This window comes from Genypterus blacodes, unplaced genomic scaffold (assembly GCF_046128005.1).
Source record: "Genypterus blacodes isolate CSIRO-AG114 ecotype Tasmania unplaced genomic scaffold, CSIRO-AGI_Gbla_v1 ptg000055l_1, whole genome shotgun sequence".
Classification (NCBI taxonomy): domain Eukaryota; kingdom Metazoa; phylum Chordata; class Actinopteri; order Ophidiiformes; family Ophidiidae; genus Genypterus; species Genypterus blacodes.
The window spans coordinates 3,654,254-3,672,652 of record NW_027466867.1 but is presented as its reverse complement, the minus strand read 5'-3'; the positions used below and the strand labels follow the sequence as shown (position 1 = coordinate 3,672,652).

Sequence of the window (18,399 nt, the reverse complement as noted above, 5' to 3'; positions counted from 1 at the left end):
GTGGCGCTATGATCGGCTCATCTGGGGTAAAAACAGCAGGCTAAATGTCAGGCTCATATAATCTGGACACTTTATTGTGTTACAGAGGCGGCGGCTATCAAAGGTTAATTGGGAATGTACACAGAAATCAAGCTGTGTAGAGAATCATGGCTCTGGAGGTTTTTGTCGGTGTCATACCTCCCACAAAGGCGTCTCCTGCTCCATTAGTGTCCACGATCAGATCCTGGTCAATGTCCAATACTGGGAACGAGGTCACCTTATCACCTGGGGGTTGGAAGAAGAAGAAGAGGACATATAATAAAAGTTCTGCAGGAGTTTTGGAAACTTCTGGATAAGCATTTCAGGTATTAGATCCCAATGTAACATCATTCTAGGATCATTCCACCCAGCGTGGCTTTGTGACTCTACTCAGTTCCTGGACTCAGGTTGGGAACCGGAGGGTCGCTGGTTTGAGTCCCGTATGGACCAAGTTTCTTCTTCTTAACCAAACATCACGAGTTTAGATGATTGAACCAAACTCCTTGGACGTAATACTAAAGCTAAGACGTTGCTGAGGCTGACAGCACTACAAGTAAACTATCAACAGGTTTCACACGGCGCTCTTAACATTTGGGAAGCTTTGGCGCTGTGATAAATATGAAACAATACACGAACAGATCTGTCACTCCAGTTCAACATGGAATCCATTCAAGCCAAGGGTTCCTTTGTCTTCTTCAGTGGATTATATTGCTTCAATTATCAACAGCATGTGTGCTTCAAAGAAAGCTTCCCCCCGTTTAAAAGGAGGGAGAGAGAGAGAAAAAAAGAAAAGGAACACAAATCTACCAGATGACAAACTCTGGAGGTGTAGAATGACATTAAATCAGCAACTTATGTCAGAACAATCTAAACCACACACGCAATCTTCAAACGTTCCCAGCGTTCCGGTGCCGACGGGAACCTTCAAAAAGGTGCGGGGAGACGAAAGACTGACGTGTGGATAAAAGGAACACGAGGAGGGCTGACAGACCTCTGATTGAGAAACACAGGCGGAAGGCAAAATACTACAAAAAAGTACTTTAATGAGCCCCCCTGCAGCTCAAAGCTCCAGATAACACACTCACCTTATCAATTAGACTACAGTTCGGAATTATATCCTGCAGGGCAACAGACACACAACCTGCAGCCAAACATATGCTCAACACCTGATATCGCTCCTGTAAAGACTGGAACACTAAGTGGGAGATAAACGCCATCAAATTACGCTCAAATCAACGTCAGAACGCGGAGGAGCGTAAACTTTACTGAAGGTCGGCCACATATTGCTTGTTAAAGCACATATGGTCTGGAGTGAAGGAGCATTTCTGCTTTTCAGGAATGCGGCCGATTGTCACTTTGATAATAAATCACAATAGACCGAGATCCTTCTAATTAGTAGCATAACGACGTTGCTTAATTAATGCGACAGACAAGGCTTGAGAATCCTCCGCCCTCTTGAAATGATTAAGCGCACGCGTTACGTGAAAAATGTGTTAATAATAAATTGCAGTTAGTCAATTATTCCACATTAGGAAGCTGGGAACATTAGTTATGATGCTGCTTGTTAATATAAATGACCCTGTGGGGTTTGCACTGCTGTGTGGGTGGTCTGGGTACTTTGGTTTTATATGACAAATGTCTATACGTTTAATAATAAAAAACTACATTCACATTTACAGGCTGAAGGGGGCGAGGAATCAGCTGCTCACAGATCTGATGGGTATGTGGTTGTGTTAGTGACTCATATCTGATGGTGAGAATGCTTCCATCACGTGTTTGTTTAATGGGGCCTCTTTGCTTTAAGTGCATATCACTGTTGTCGTCACTCAGTGTGAGCTTTACGCATGGAGGTGACCGCCGGTGCAGAGCAGGACGTTGTCAATTTGTTCCATATAAATGGAGGAGCTTCCATCCAAGGCAAGGCTGCAGGGAGCAGATGGGAGATGAACACACTGGGAGCACTATAACGTGCAGAGTGAGCCAGCAGAGTCTTTATTTGACTGTTACACACATGACAGTTTGTGTTGTTTATGCATGTGCGCGACAGTTTAGAGGCGGAGCTACGTTCACATTGGTCACCAGTGAACAGACAGTGATGACTCCTACATGTCAATTCTTTATATTTAACTTAATTTTGTTAAGATAAGTCAGAGTTGACTGAGGAAAAAATTTGAATAGCATGTTCATGATGTTAAAACGAGACTGATGTGTTGATATTATGAAGTGATATTGGCTCATTGCAGCTATACTATAAGGACATGTATGTTGGAAATTAGTACATAATGTAGAATTTGCTGTAGAATTTCCATTTTTATGTAAATTCTAATATATTTTGCACACACACTGGGGCTGGAGGCACAGACAGAGAATGTATCACAGCTCTACATCACCAAATCTGAGGGAACTAGTAAGGGAACTAACAAATATAAATAAAACCTTTGACCAATGTTTCAGCCTGGAAATCAACATTAGTCTCTGCAGCAAAACAAATAAGGTATCAGATGGGTTTTACTGTTTCTAGACTAAAAAATAAATCCCTCAATCAAATGAATGCATGATGACAACAATCCTCATCTGTAGCTAAACTGAGATTACGCCCGACTAATTTGTGCAAATAAGCAGTTAAGTGTGTATCAGATTCATTTCACACCTATGAATGTGCAGACCAGGTTGGCTTCCAGAACATTCCATTCAGTCATAACAGACATTTCCTGTATGACTCCAGCATTACAGAGCGGTGGAGTGTGGGCTGCTTAATAGCTGATGGCATTTACATTAAGTTCCAGTGAAAACGTGTAGGAAAACAGGCCGAGCAGACAGGCGGGCAGGCGGGCAGGCAGGCAGCACATATCAGAGCGCACCGGAGTGTGTTCCTCTGCTTGCTCGGGGAACAAGTTCACATAACCTCATTGAAACAAATTATTAAATTTGAGTGACATGTTAGCTCAGGTTACAGTCCAACAATTCCCCAGCCATCGGTAACAAAGAGCTCATTGGCAAAGGTCTGTCATGGAAATGGCAATAAAAAAGCTCTCCTGCCAAAACACTCCGTCTCTGTTGTTACTGGCGTGTAGAACGTCTGAAAACATTACTTTGCTGAACTCATTTCACATTTCACTGTAATGAGAGCAGCAACATTATTTTCAGTCAATAAAACCGCTCTAGTTTCTTTTTTTTTCTAAAGCGTAACACCACATACTTATTTTCTAGAATTGGGTTTGACAAAATGAGTGAAACGGCAGATTGAGCGAATGTGTTTTTACAAGAAAAGCAGGAGGAAAGAAACGACACACAGTTACTCTCCTCCAATATAACAACTTTGAGCTGCTGCTGCTACTTTAGGATTTCCATTTTGTGAGTCCTTCCTTCATCTTCAAGAGAACTCTGCGTGTTTATTTGACAGCTGTGTTTACTAGCGGAGACTTTAAAGGCGACATATTAAGATTTCCATGTTGTTATTGCCCGGTTAGGATCTATTTACCTTTGGATTCTGCAGTTTTGGCTGATTGTACCTGAAGCATTGAGAGTTCAGTCACAGGTGGAGGTGGTTTCTTGTCATAATAACATTTGCACGCCTCATTTACAATCTCATGATCTCGGTACAAATATTACTACACAGAGGAAGCTCACTGTGATTTGTGCCGACTTCAATATGATTTCTGTGTTTACATGATGTTCATTAGAGTATGACTGACACTTTAACATGCATGTAACCAGACTGTCAGGCACACAGATGCTGGCCAAACACTCCATCACTTGCTTTGTATTTGGTGTGTGTGTGTCTAAATAGGTGTGTAGGCAGGGACCAATCGGAAACAAGGCTCCTTGGACGAGGCAAAAAAGGCGTTCAGGGCAGTTTAGGACCTATAGATCAGTCTTACTACATGAATTTCTATACAATTCATTCTATTTTGACTCTATTGCTACACTGCAAAAATGAGAGAAACTGCTACATGTTCTATATGTGCCCCTTTTGCAGTAAAAGTGAATATTGCTGTGTTTTACGGGTGTATAAGTTCTAAGTCTCTACTGAGGCATGAATTGGTATTGTTGGAGAGAATTACCAATAAAAAAAGGGCTTAATTGATACTTGTTTCAAAGAGACACTCGTTGAAAGATTTTTCTAAGTTTAATCACCACCATTCAAGGGTTGTAATGAGGGAATTATGAAGAGTGAATGAATAAAAGCACACAGTTTGAGCTCATTGGAAGGAGGGGATTTCAGTGCTTTGAGTGTGTCGGTCTGTCATTGTTAAACGTTACCTACAGGGACCCTGACAGGCTTTCTGCTCAAGCTGTTCATGGAATAATACAAGTAAGTAGACGTTAACGTGGATTAGTACCAGAATGAATTCATATATCAATAGGAAAAGTATTGATTATGAAAGAAGAGTGACTGTCAGAGTGCTAAAGGACCCAGTTAGTCCTGCCCCCTTTGGAGCTTGTGAAGTCTCTGACCCGGCCTTGGCTCGGTGTCTCCAGCCCCTTCTGTCATCTCTGTCTGTCATCTTACATAATGAGCTGTTCAGGGTGGAAGTTGACAGTGTGCAAATGAGCCACGGCTCTTGATCGGTGGTCTCTAAATCACTTCTGTCCACAAGGGACGGTCTGAAAATGACACCCGAGTAACGAGGTGTTCTAAGTCGCTTCTCCTCGCTGCAGGTTGGGTTCGCCCTGATCCGTATATTACACCCCCTTTCTTCAGCTTAGCGGCCTTGACTGAGGCGCCTTCAGAGTCGGAGCACAACATCTCTGTGAGAAACTTGCTCTGGACTTTTCCTGGAACGCTTTCCTCCTGCACACGAGCCAAACTCTGACTCGGAAAGAAGGGGAAACGAAAAAAAACATGACCACTTTCTTGGCCAAACCATGGGCTAGGAACAAGTTGACATTCAATCCGTTTCCCTATCATAACCAGCATCTTTGGTCACAATTGAGTTAGAAAAGAAGTACATATGCCTGTAATTACTGTAACCGCAGGCAAAGAGATCATCGAAAATCAATATCCTTTCAGTGAACGATGAAAGAAAACACTTCGATGCGAGACGCCAAGGGAAAGAGAGGAGGTCATCCTCAGAGCATAAGCTGTTAATTGATTCTGTCTATTATGGCGCACGGAACACAAACAACACTCTGGATTTAAATAGACTATCAAGATTTCCTCTGGAAGATCTTTAAAGATATGAGCTGTAATCTAACTTTGCAGAGAATGATGAATCCCTCTGAGTGAAAAAGGCTTTTCCCCAGTGGAGGAACACCTGAGGGCGAGGATGAGAGCAGCTTACACCCCGATGCTCCTCAGAGATCTTCTCACCGTGTAGAAACGACAACAATGCGTGTAAATGCAGAGTGGACAGAGCTGCCAGAGCGAATAAACACGACAGAGAGGCTTGGCAGCAAAACTGCACATTTGCTGAGACTATCAGTTGCCCAGGCAAAGAGGCTGACACATTCCACAGAGAGATCATCACTGGAGAGCACCGACTGACCGCCACACTCAGCCTCCATCACCAAGGCCTGGCTCCTAAATGATTCTGTTCATGGATTCCATCGTTTTTAACAGGCCGTAGTAGAATCTATACATTTACAAATCAGTCAGCCACAGTAACACACAAACCACACGGTCACTGTCAACTACAGGCATCGGATAGCCAAGGTCAGACAAAGTAGAATGAGAAGCCAAAGCATCAAGTGGGCGATGGAGACCTGCCTGCTATATATAACTCCCGTATTGATCCTGTCCTCTTTGTCCAAGCTCAAATCTGCCTCGCTTTGTCCCTGGGAGAGCCCTAAAAGTGGCCCAGCGGCCGACTCAGGCTTTATCAAGTCCTTATCAGCGATTAGAGGGGGGCTGCCTGCACTGAATGATCGTTTATTAGATCTCCTCACTGTTAAGGTTCAGGGCACAATGATCTTAATTAGTGTTTTAATGGGTGTATAAGCAAAAGCGCGGTGTAGTTCGTCTAGAGTCGGTTAAATAAAATAAAGAGCGTTTCCCTGTTTGCGGCTCGTCGGTGTGATGAAGAGCTTCCAAATGAAGGGCAGGAAAAAGCAGAACAATAACAAATTGACATCTCTTTTTGGAGAATTATACCACGGGGGGAAGGCATTCTCCCATCCTTAATCACTGTAAAATGGTTTAACATGACGTGCAGAGGCTGGCAAATGATCAAATCCTGACAGGAGGACAAATTGCAAACAAAATGAGAGATCAAGTTTATTAGAGCGCTGCCTCTGGGAAATGAAAATCTTTAATTCTCTTTTTACATTGACATTTATTTGGCGGGCGTGAATAGCAATGTTCACACACACAGCCGTTGGTTTCCCCCTGCACCTTCCTACTGTAACAGCTCCATCCCAATGAAGGCACGTTTCAATGACATTTATCATGTTTGCCTTTGTAGATGACATCTGAAACACATTGTCTTTCATCCCGCCCGCATTCATCATGTATTTTATATAAAGTTCACAGAGGCGCTCAGCTCTGTCTCCATACAGGAGCAATGAGAGGAGCAGGCAGGAAGTATCCATCAAGTGAAACACCTCCGCCACAATGGATGGCTTCATTTTCTCTCCCATGTGTCGGGCTTCTGCTCAAACACTCCTAACAGATTGTGATAAAGAAAGGGAACTTCCACAGGACGTCGAGTGTTTTCAATTTGAAAATGTGGAAAACTAGGTTGCTGTTATTGAGATAAGAATTATTAAACGTAAAGAGATGAAGCTACTGATGGCATTTGAGGCTGACTACTAATGATGGTGACTACTACGCAAAGAAAAACAGTGAATATTAGGGCTGCAAATAATGATCTATACCACTTAGTTAATTGATAAAATGTAAAAAGATATTGATCTCAAGTTCCCAAAGCCCAAAGTGACATCTTCAAACCTCTCTTTGGTTAAACCAACAGTCAGAAAATCCTTCATGTTCAGCTTTCACTCATCTGCAACAATGGAGAAAGTGAATCCACTAAAGTTTTTGAATAATGGAAACGTATTCATTATTCAGAGTCTATTGACGAATGGAAAAAATATGACGGATAGACTTAAGATGTGATCTGAGTGAAAACGCGTTGTTAGATACCTTGTGTCGAATGGAAACTCTATGAGAAGCAAAGGGAACGTTATTGATTTTAAATGAATAAACAGGTTTTATCGGACACATGCTAAGCTGCAGAGGCTGGGTTGGCTCCAAACTATGGTATTGCTTGGCCCTAATAATCGGAACTACTCTGCCTGGAACTATACACAGTAGGAACAATGTGGCTCCTTCGGTTTGAATTTAAAACTAACCTGTCTGAGGGAAATGTAGCTGTAGCCCTATTTGACACATGTGACTGTGTCCTGCAGTGTCCACAGTGCTGCTGTAGTTGTTCTCCTCTGCAGTCCCCTGTGATGACTGATATGTTGCGAGTCTTTACCCGAGGCCATCTTTGCCTGTGCACAAACGTCTCACTAGTCAGAAGTGCAAGGGCAATGAGGAGAAACACCCCTGCGGAACCAAACAAAGGCGAAAGCTCCCAGCAGTAGCCGCTCACAGCTTACCCCCCGCAACCCTGACGCATTCAGGATGACACCGTCTCTTAATGTCCACTAACAAACAGCCTCTGCATCAAAGGAAACCCAATTGATTTGAGCTGCACATTGTCAACCTCTTTCCCAAGGTCACGCTGCCAGCGTTCTAGCAGGATGTAAGAGTAGATACATTAAAAATTGCTGAGGACTGGCCTGGAATCCGTCCAGGACAAAGTTAGAAGTACTTCACAAATCAATGCCGGCTCTCTACATCCTCCACACTTCTTTTATGCTCTGAAATGACAGAATGTAGTGCAAGCGTTCTTTTTTTAACATCTGGTGTCAATATTGGAGGTTAACTTCAAAGAAATTACTGATAGTATTCGGCTCCCTTCAGTCAGCCCATCTACCATCTATTTAAAGCGGCGCTCTGCAGTTTGGAGATATGAGCTTTAAGTGAAGGGTAAAGACATCAATCAGGGGCCAAAGTTGAGATAGATATAAGTTGAACTTTCAAGACTTATTTCGGTCGGTTTTGGCAACTGACTTAAGCCAATTTTCACCCGGATTCCATCTCCACACGCACCCAAAATGTGGCAGATCCAGTTGCCAGACAACTTTGCTTACAGCTCATCATTACTATGGTTTTATTATAAACATGAACAACCGATACAGTCAATGTCTGCCTGGTAGAAACTGGATGATAAACACATTATCAGCAGTTCCTTTTCATTTTCCTTTACGCTTTTCTAATGTCAGAAGTTGGTGAGCTGTTCTGGAAACGCATCAACTTCTGAGTGCGTGGGTGAAGAACAACCAGGTGAAAAATCTGTTTAAACTAATTTGGGTAACAAATCTGAGCTTAAATGGTTTGCCGGAGTGCCTACAAGTAACTAAAAAGCATTAAACAAGTGACTGTGCTGCAAATGCTTCTATAACAATCCAATATTTATGTTTCATTGATTACTTTTATCTGAATTTTACCACAGATATATTTCCTGGGATTTATTCAGAATTTGTTGCGAAATGAAAAATAATAAACTGACTTAACTGTGTATATACTGTAATACGCTTCAGTCAACCAACAAATTGGACAAAAGGTTGCCTACCGACAGTTGCCACGGTATCGTCCTTGCCCTGGGTGAAGACTACAATCCTCTGCCTCTTCGTGTTCTCCTTGTGGAGGCTTTGGGTCATCTTTGTAATCTCAGCGATGTCATCCGTCTGTAAAAAGGAAGCAGAGTTTAACATCAGGCCCAATGAATGCAGCGGATGAGAAGCAATATCTGAGGAGTTAATCAAAGATCACAAGTGTGACTGAGAGGAGGTCAGCTCTGTCCAATATTGGAATAGGTATCAAGTGATAATGAAACAGGATGTGGGATGAAACCTTTTTTTTATTAAAGGGATCAATAGGAGCGCTCGATGATGCTTCCATGCAGTTACAGGAGAACTGACGAGAGCTGCAAAAATATTAGAATGTCATATTCCCTCAGTGAGATGAGAATGAGCGTGTGCAGATACGCTGTTGTCAGATGAAGCCACTTCTGTGAGCTGAAGGGAGAGCCGGTGCATGTACTGTATCATTCTCCTCCTGAAACAGGCCATCTCTCCTCAGCATCTGCACAGAATGGATATTCGCCTGGAGACGACAGAACTCTCCGGAGTGCTTGCCTTTGATCATGAGGAGGGATAAAAAACCCCACACCTGTCAGTGCTACTTTATTATTAACTCATCATGATGTACTATGAGCAGGTGGAATGTCTTCATCACCGTCTCACAGTGGGGTGGACAGCACATTTCCCTTATACAGTCCACAGTCCATGTAGTTCGGGTTTGAGCCTCATCACATGTGTATATTTTAGACTTTCATGTGGACGTATAATATTATCTTTATTTCGTTTTAGGGCATTGTGATAACGCGGTGTTTGAACTGTAAAAGAAGCTCAATTTCTACGACGTCATTTCCCTTTTAAATTGTTTCCTTAATTCTGTATTTGTTTTTATTGGAGAAACAAAAGTATCTTTGGTTGAATTTACCTGAGCAGTTGAGCAGATGAACGCGAGTTGCTGCATTTGAACACTGCCGGGTTTGGTTTCATTATCTTATAACACGTAACAAAAGCCGAGCGCAGCAAGTGATCATTTATCCTCCCTGCCCCAAGTGTCAGGCTCTCAGTCTCAATTAACACGTACATCACGCTATGTCATTATCGTCACATTTGTTTGTTTCTCCGACTCAAGCTGAGGTCCTGATTCCAACATATTCGGTTGTCTAACAAGTGGGACAAAGTCTTCGTACTACGCAGATGTAAACATAGATTAAAACGTTGATTGTACGCCAATTGAAGCAATAAATCAAAATTTCAAAATATCGCACCATAATTGGAATGAAATGAGCCTAAATGACGTCCTCTTCCTCAGTAACGGACCCAGGTTGTGTGATTCAAGCATGCAAACCACCTCCGCACCAGCCTCATACCCTGATGAAGCAATGTGTCATGTATTCTGTATTTTTTTTGCAAACGGTGGAATCCTATTAATTCCCTCCATGTATATAGCCTGCTTGCATTTTTCCCCCCTTAATCACAGCCGAGACAATAATTGTTGTTTAGCGTGCATGGAAACTTACTTACTGAGGCGATATCCCTAAGGGCTGTGGGCACTTCTAGCATTTAAAGCTCAAGGACCTTAAGGGCAAACAAATACTGTAGTTATGGGAGTAATCAGAGAGATAGACTCCATCCCAGTACTCCCAGCTACACTGACTCACTCAAACCAATGAGGTTTAACACCTCTAAATGCTTCCCAAAACGTCCTTTAATCAGCCCTGAGAGGTCCAAGGAGACCTTGGGCAGAGGAAAAATGGGTGTAACACTCTAAGTAAGTGCTAATGGTGAGGTTAATACCGAGGCTGTTAGCAGGCAATGGCAAAAAAAAGGCAATTTGTCACTGTGACTGGACGTAACCACAAGCAGTCCTCCAGACAGCCGACGCTGAACCACACCGGGCCTCGGCACATTGTCACCCTTTGGTTTTATGTCCGGGGACATAAAAAAACGGCACTCCACTTGGGTTTAGGAGCTGAAAGGTTGGGTGGGCCAGAGGTGGGAGGGTAAGCATCATGGTTGTTGAACAGGGCAAGCAAACACACACACACACACACACACACAACACACCCTCAACTCCCTCCCTTCTCGCCTCTTCTCAAACAAAACACTTACCTGACCGCTTGCTACATCAAAACAATAGAGAAACGGCAATGTTCCAACGCGAGCCCAAAAACAAATGGAAATGACAAATTATACGGTCAATTTCATTTACTGCTGACAAATGGCATTATATAGGATTGCGCGCCAATTGATCAGACGTAAATCAACAAAGCGTGAAATATGAAAGCTTTATACGGGTGTTAAATCCTGTTTCTGTGTTGAAGCCAGAGGAAACATTGATCCCTCTGTGATGCCGCCTGTGTGAGGGGAAAAACTGCCAGGGAAAAAAGATTCAATTACTGCCGCTATGCAGATATTTCTTTGAGCATTTAAAGGAAACAGATCACAATCAACCCACATCCTCTGATTGCACTTTTGAGGAGAGGGCGAAGCTTTTCATCCGGCATTGATGCTGAGAGCGAGCGGCTGCTGCTGCTGCTGCTGTCATTGGGGTTGGTTATCTGTAATGTGATGATGACAGCGTTCCCAAACATTCTACGTGCATCACGCAGCGTTTGTCTGTCTGATATTGACAACTTCGGAATTAACTACAACAGCATCCAATTATATCGTTCACATTTAACAGTGGCTGATGCTGCTACTCTGACCAATAAATAGGAGTGAATTTAACTCATCATCCACTTTATAAGACTGGGATGGATGTAGATACACTCTCTCTCTCTGATTACATCATACAGGATCTATCCAACAGTGAGTCTCCTGTCAACTGTACTCCACTACAATGTGATTTAATATTTCTCCTCCATTTCAGAATTTCACATCCTTCCATTTTTAACAATTGAGAATTTTCTTAATATTTTCCCTGGACGCCATACTGTCAATAAACCCCCACAGTATTTTCTAGAAAAACACATGGAAGATCAACAATAGATCATTTTCTAGTATTTAATGTATTTCAGTATTCCAATATTTCTTAAGCTGTGATTTCAGAGGGTTAACTTCAATCAAATACAGCAGATCCTTTATTAATTGTAACATGGCAGGGATGTAATGTTAGAAGCTGGTTGTTGCCGTTGTGTTATTGTTGTGTATATTGACATTTTGAGGACTTGTCAGTGTAACGGGACTGACTGGTCGTATACATGGGAGTGAAATTGTCATCGGAAAGTGGCGAGAAAAAAAAAGAAATGAGAGAAACCTTAAAAAGAAAAACCCTCGGTGAAGCGCAACCATCTAGAAATAAGTACATAGCACTGATGTTACCTGAGAAATCACATTCATCCAATGCAATTTCGCAGAGTGTTCTGGCAAATCAGGTTGACAAGGAAAATGTCAAAGAATTGTTACCACTAGGAGAGTCGACGCTTCGCCCTTTATGTGGGTTTTTCTTTTTTTTTTTCATCTGAGCCCCCCCCCTTCCATCCCTCCCTCCTCCACCACCTGCCAGCCCCTCCTCCTCCTCCTCCTCCTCCTCTTCCCCTGCCTTCATCCCTTCCTTCTCCTCTCTTAAACCTGTCACTGCCATCAGGATTGCATTTCTATTCCAGTCACGTTGATCACACCGTTAGTGATTCTGGATGACAATTATTCACACAGAGCAGAGGAGCATATCCAAGGCAGCCTCTACCTTTGAAAGGGAGAAGGCACTTAAAATACCTGTGCTCATTTTCTAAACTCACACACACACGCATGCTCTCTCTGTGTGTGTGTGTGTGTGTGTTTGTGATTTCTCATTTAAAATCAGAAATATGCAAAACACAAGCGAAAAAGAGACTAAGTGAGCAGTCATTCCTCACTTTAAAAACACAGACCCTACATTCTAAGGACTAACAAGCAATGTAATTTGGAATTTACTTTATCTAAAACCACAGGTGGGTGTAATTTTGCTATTAAAAGCTACAGTGTGGTTCAAATTGCTGTAGTGGTATAGCAGTGAAGAGGAGACGTATCATCCCCGGGTGCAATGAAGTTAATGAGGAAGGCTTTTTAACCAGGCAACCTGATGAGCCCCGAGCCTGCAGAGAAAGGCTTGAAACCGTGCCCAAGTTCTCAGCTTCCCGAGAGGCTTTTCAAAATTCAATAAATAACATCTGTAGGCGATGTTGGGTGCAGACCTAGCAGAGTGCGTCATAACAGAGAGCTGGCTGAACAAAGAAACCATGACGACTGCCAGGTTTCCATAGCAACTGCTGCAAGGCCTGGAGAGTATAATAGCACATCAATCACTGTCCAAAAAGAACTTCATTATCAGCAAAAATAAACCTTTAGGATCTGTTTAGTGCGCAATTGCCGGTCAACTCACCTCAAAGCCCAGCTGTTTGGCAAAAGTGGCCGCCTCCTAAAAATAAAACACAGAAAAAAACGAGTGGTTAATTACAGATACACACAAACGGAGCAGAGATGTCACACGTGAAGGAGAGACGACTCACTTCATTCAGCTCGACACATATGTGGCACTGTCACTGAGGCGAGTAACCCGAGTTAGTATTGCTCAGCCAGCTGCTGATTTAGTAGGCATACAGCCCACCCACTTAATCTATTGGCCCACTTCATCTCACCTTACAACAGCAGCATGAGATAACACACCAGCTCAGCCTGCAGACACCAAACCAACAGTGAAAGCATGAATATGTGCTGGTATGAGGGAATCCCCAACACTGAAGCATGTTCAGGACCAGGATGTACATGGCTGCAAACAAACCCTATTCTATTATAATCTAGGGCTCCAATTAAAGATTATTCTCCTCGTCGGTTGATCTATTCATTATGTTATTGACTATTTTGGGTAGTGGCAAACATCACAACTTCAAAGAGCCCAGAGCAGATTGAGTCTGAACGAGAGTTAAATAGGCAAAACTGATTACTTTTTTTTTTTTTTTTTAAAGTGATATTCATGTTATTCCGAATTATTCCAGGACGACGCTCAAGTCAATGAGTGAGTCACACAGTTGAGACTGTGAATAAATGGAGGAATATTGTGATGAATAATTCATGTGTGGAACCCTGCGTACTTAACAAACCATCCTGATCCAAACCAAAATACCGTTTAGGCTGGAACAGGAACACAAAAATAAAGAATCACTGGTTGCTCCATGGCTATGACACCCAGAGTGACGCAATCACAGGATCATCATTACAACCCATGAAGATCTAGTAGATAAATATACAATCCACTGACACGGAGGCTTATTCTAATAATAAAGATGTTAGTGTCATTCCTGATGGTGTTCATGTAAACATTAGGCTATGGAATGTCACACACACACATACACACACAGACAGGGCAATCCATGATGTGAAAAGTGCTCAAATAATTAAAACATCCTTACTGTTGACATGTTTACTGTTCTGAGCAGCAGTCCAAGAACCAAAAGAGCTTTACTTTACACCAATATGACCGAGAGACAGGAAGCAAACCCTCATTATGGAACATATCAATCAACTGGAAAATGCCCTACATTACAAATAGTCCCTAACAGGTTGTTTTTCTGCTTTCCTTTAATTGATGTCAGCAGTTGTTGCTCGTCAGGTCAGCAGGAAGATAAAAAACCGTGACAGACGACATCAAGCACTAAATTCACTCTTGACCTGAGATGGGCCGTAAGTCGATGCTATCATTTTAAATAATCCAATTATATGAAAGAGGGAGTGATGGTTGTGTTGGCGTGACCTTGGGGACGGACCGGTTGACAACCTGGTCCTCAAACAGGAGAGGAGGGAGACGACATGGAACAATAAGGGTTACTGGTCCCAGGAGGAAACCTCTCGGCTCTCTGCCTTGGATCAACATTACAATGACAGCAATAAGTCAATTCATCACCCAACCCCCCTCCTCCTCTACACACACACACACAAGTCAATTAGTGGCAGTACTCGAGCAGTTCTATAATGAGTAAAGGTGAGCTCTTTCTTTCCACTGCCTCTTCAATCTGTGGCGGCTTTAGGTCTCGCATTTGTTTTCATTTATTTACGACCACATATTGACTTTTTCTCCTCAGGAACATTCCATCATAGACATCTCAAGGGGGGCAGCTTGAAAAATGCCTTGTCAAAACGGTAATATTTCATCTCTGAGTCTTTAGAGCGCCTTTGAAAAGACACACGAACGAAGGCTCTCGCTCTCTTGTTAGCAACTGTGACACGTGTGAGAAAAGCCTTTCAAGAGAGAGCGGCTGTGAGGAGAAAAGATCATTAAGGCCATTTCTATGAGCCACCTGTGTACGGCACGATCCCTTGTAGGAGCCGTTATGAACGCCTATGTCACAAACACAGAGTGCTACTGGCTAATATATTGGCATGTTAAATATGTGAGTAAATATGACATTATTGCAACTTCACAGGCAATAAACCTGCAATGACAGGCAATAAAAGCCTTAATTCCTTAAGGGCTTATAGTCTAAATATTCAATAACATGTCTCAGGCTGTGTATGTTGCCCGTTTGACGTGTGCTGTGTTGGTATGTTGCGGTAAACAGTCTTCAAATCACGGCCCTGCTGCTACAGCTGTCACCACAATGACAAGTGCTTCCACTGACATCTGGACTAAAATCCTCTCCTTCCACAAAAAAAAAAGCATCTCTCGTTTGTCAGGAGATTGCGTGATTGCTCTCTTTTGATGATCCGATTTCTAAGCATTGATTACGGGGGCATGTAGTTCTGCTCCTCCTCCGAGAGGCAAACAAGGTAAAAAAAAGAGAGAAGAAGATAACAAGCCGGGCTGAGAGCCGGAGCCCTGTGCAGAGTTATTATAAAGCTATCAGAATGTGTGAGACGTTGCTGCTGTCAGAGGCTCAAACAGTCAAAGGGATATTTTTAGAGAGCTTAAGCTAATAATCCAGAGCATAGTCAGGGGGCGGGAGTCTACGATTTCTTGCCAAGCAAAATGAAAACGGAAACACATACTTCATGCAAAGGCCATTTTCTCAGCCTCGCACTTGTTTCCCCCCCTTGACGCTTAAAGTGACAGGCATCAACAAATACGGCTCAGCCACAGTACGACTGGAACTCTGTCACCTTACACACACACTGGATGGACTTCATGTTCTGACTCTACTAAAAGTCCAGATAGTGTCTAATGCACAACAAGATGGCTCCGACATATGGCGGCGAGCTACGGGCGACTCAACTCGGGATGCTTATTGTTGTTTGTTAATTGCTGTGGGAGCATAAGGACAGCGCCACATGCTTTAAGAAACGGGTTTATCCACAGGCAGTCAGACTTCATGAATGAGCGGTAACAGCTTCAATTAGTACTCTGGAGGAGAACACACATATACTAGTATATATGGGTAGCATATGTGCACAAACCCACACACACACGTTTAGTGTATGTGGAGGAAATATTAAGGGATCACTTAGCAGGTGAAATTGATTCACAGCCACTTGTCGCTGAAGTTTGACTGACTTGATGTTACACTGTGATGATTAAAGGATTAGTCCCTTTGTTTTTTTGAGCAGTGTTTATATTATATACTGCTCATTATTTCAATAGTGTATTTTCATTCTCCCAGGATTCATTTGGGTGCGGGGCAGGACGCTCGATGAACAGTTTGGCAGTAAATCACTTGGAAACTCTATATTCCCCAAAGATGTAGATGCGTTAACCATTTCACCTAACCTGCATATCTTTTGGACGGGGGAAGGAAACGAGGGCAGGCAGACTAAAACTCACCGTCCATCGATCTATCAATAAGAACTCGAATTGATTTAAATGGCTGAATGCACTGACAGGGTTCTACTCTAGCTTCAATTACAACTCTATTATTGGTGCTTTCTCACCACAATGCTGGTTGGGAGTGTTGTGAAATACACACACACACTCTGGTACCTTCACCGTCTAATTTTTTCTGATAATGAGACGAGCATCAGCAATCATGGATGCTGAAAACACCAAACCTTACCCCACTTTGCTATTCTATATGTTAGTACTATGATAGATAACACAGAAACAAAAGAAAGGAGTATATTTAGGGCGATTTTTGGGCATTGTAACAAACCAGAACATGTTTCTTTTCTGTGTAACACCTTGTTGAGCATAAAGTCACAGACGGAGTAAAAACCGGAGGAAGAAAAATTCCATTTGTGTTTGCAAACAAATCTAAATCAAAGCGCAAACCTCGGTGCTAAGGTTAATAAAAGTTGATAAGCTGAAGAGCTGAACTCCCCTCGGCCACTCACAAAACAGGCATTTGCTTGACCGTGTTTGCCCAATGCTGAGGCAGAAATTGAATTGTATTTGACATGGTGTGCGGGGGGGATGGTGTGTTTGTGTGTGTGTGTGTGTCTGGAGGAGGGTAGACGTGACAAGGTATTTACAACAAGAGCCAAGTGTTTTCTTCTTCCTATCCAAGTATTTAAAGGAGACGGTTGTTACAACACCTGACAACCTTAAGGTATTCTAACAGACAGATTGATCCGTCTGCTGCTGAGTTATTTCACCACACAATGTGACACAGGCACAAACTCTTTCTCTTTATCTAGAGGGGGACAAATCAATCTGGTGATTATATTGCGAAACAGTTGAGATACAATACAAATACTCTGGCCCCATTGTGATATCTGTTATATCACTGAGACTGAGGGCTTTCCTTCTGTTCCAAAAGAAATGCGCACCGTTTTTCTGGGTTCTTTAGAATCCTTTGTCTGCTTTGATGATTACTTGGCTTTAAAACGATGGCGTGTGTGTTCATGTTGCCGTGTTTGTCTAAAAAGTCTCAAACTTGATTTATAGGGTTTCCTCTTGGCCGTCTACTAAACTTCTCTGAACGTGAATCAAAACAGTACAGCACAGGTTTGGTTCCTTGGCTGCAACTATGACTATATTGTGAAAATATACATTGGCTACCCTAAGTCATCTTCTTAACATTCTTCTATTATTGAGTTCTGAGGATCGTGAGTTACCTGTATCATTCTCAGCCCAGGACCCAAAGGGACTCCTGGTGGTGGTTTGTGGCAGACATTACATTTCATTACTGTCCCGCTGACATTAAAGGTAAATCGCCATTAATCAAATGTCCTATGTGAGCAGGTTCCAGGCAACTTTCAACCTTTTTCTCTTTAGGGTTTGGTAAACATGGAGCCGCTGCCTGGAATCCACTCACACAAAATGAGCTTGATTGTAATTTACTACTACTGTCATTGGGATGCTTGAAGCAGCGGGCCAGGAGAAACCCACCGTCCCCTCTGGGCTCTCCCGCCGCTAATTTTAACCGGCTGCCAAGAAACAAATGATCAGGTCTAGACAGATCATTGGAAACGACAAATCAGTTATCCCCTTAACTAAACAGCGCGTAATTGGGTCATAACATCGCAAATAATTCAGGCAGTTATGATTTACAGCGAGCGTATAAAAGACAATGGCACAATGACATACTGTTTTTCTTCCTCACTTGCATGTATGCCTGAAACATCACTGAGGCAAAGCAGACAGCTTTCATAAATGCCCAGTAAAAACAACATCTGGCATTCAACTCAAGCGTTTCCAGCCAGATTACTACAGCATACATTACAGGGCGGGGGCTGGAGATAAAAAAGGAAAAAAGAAATCAAGGCAACAGCAGCGACATCAGTGGGGACCGCGGGCGCCCTTGACGTGGCCTCAGTGTCACAACATGGAGTGTCATCGGCAAGCGCGAGGCCAGGTGTTGCTGAACTGGAAGCCGCAGCAACGATAGGCGGCGCGATAACGACTAC

General features: G+C 42.8%; 1 protein-coding gene across 2 annotated transcripts in view; it reads right to left on the bottom strand.

The window, feature by feature from the left end:
* adkb (adenosine kinase b) overlaps nucleotides 1-18,399 on the bottom strand; it is a 102,455-nt gene that overhangs the window by 766 nt on the left and 83,290 nt on the right. For both annotated transcript variants that reach the window (XM_076152287.1, XM_076152288.1), the window contains exons 8-10: nucleotides 13,010-13,045; nucleotides 8,643-8,757; nucleotides 178-264 (exon numbers count right to left, since the gene is read on the bottom strand). In XM_076152287.1, coding sequence (XP_076008402.1) covers nucleotides 178-264; nucleotides 8,643-8,757; nucleotides 13,010-13,045 — 238 coding nt within the window. The remainder of the gene's footprint in view (nucleotides 1-177; nucleotides 265-8,642; nucleotides 8,758-13,009; nucleotides 13,046-18,399) is intronic.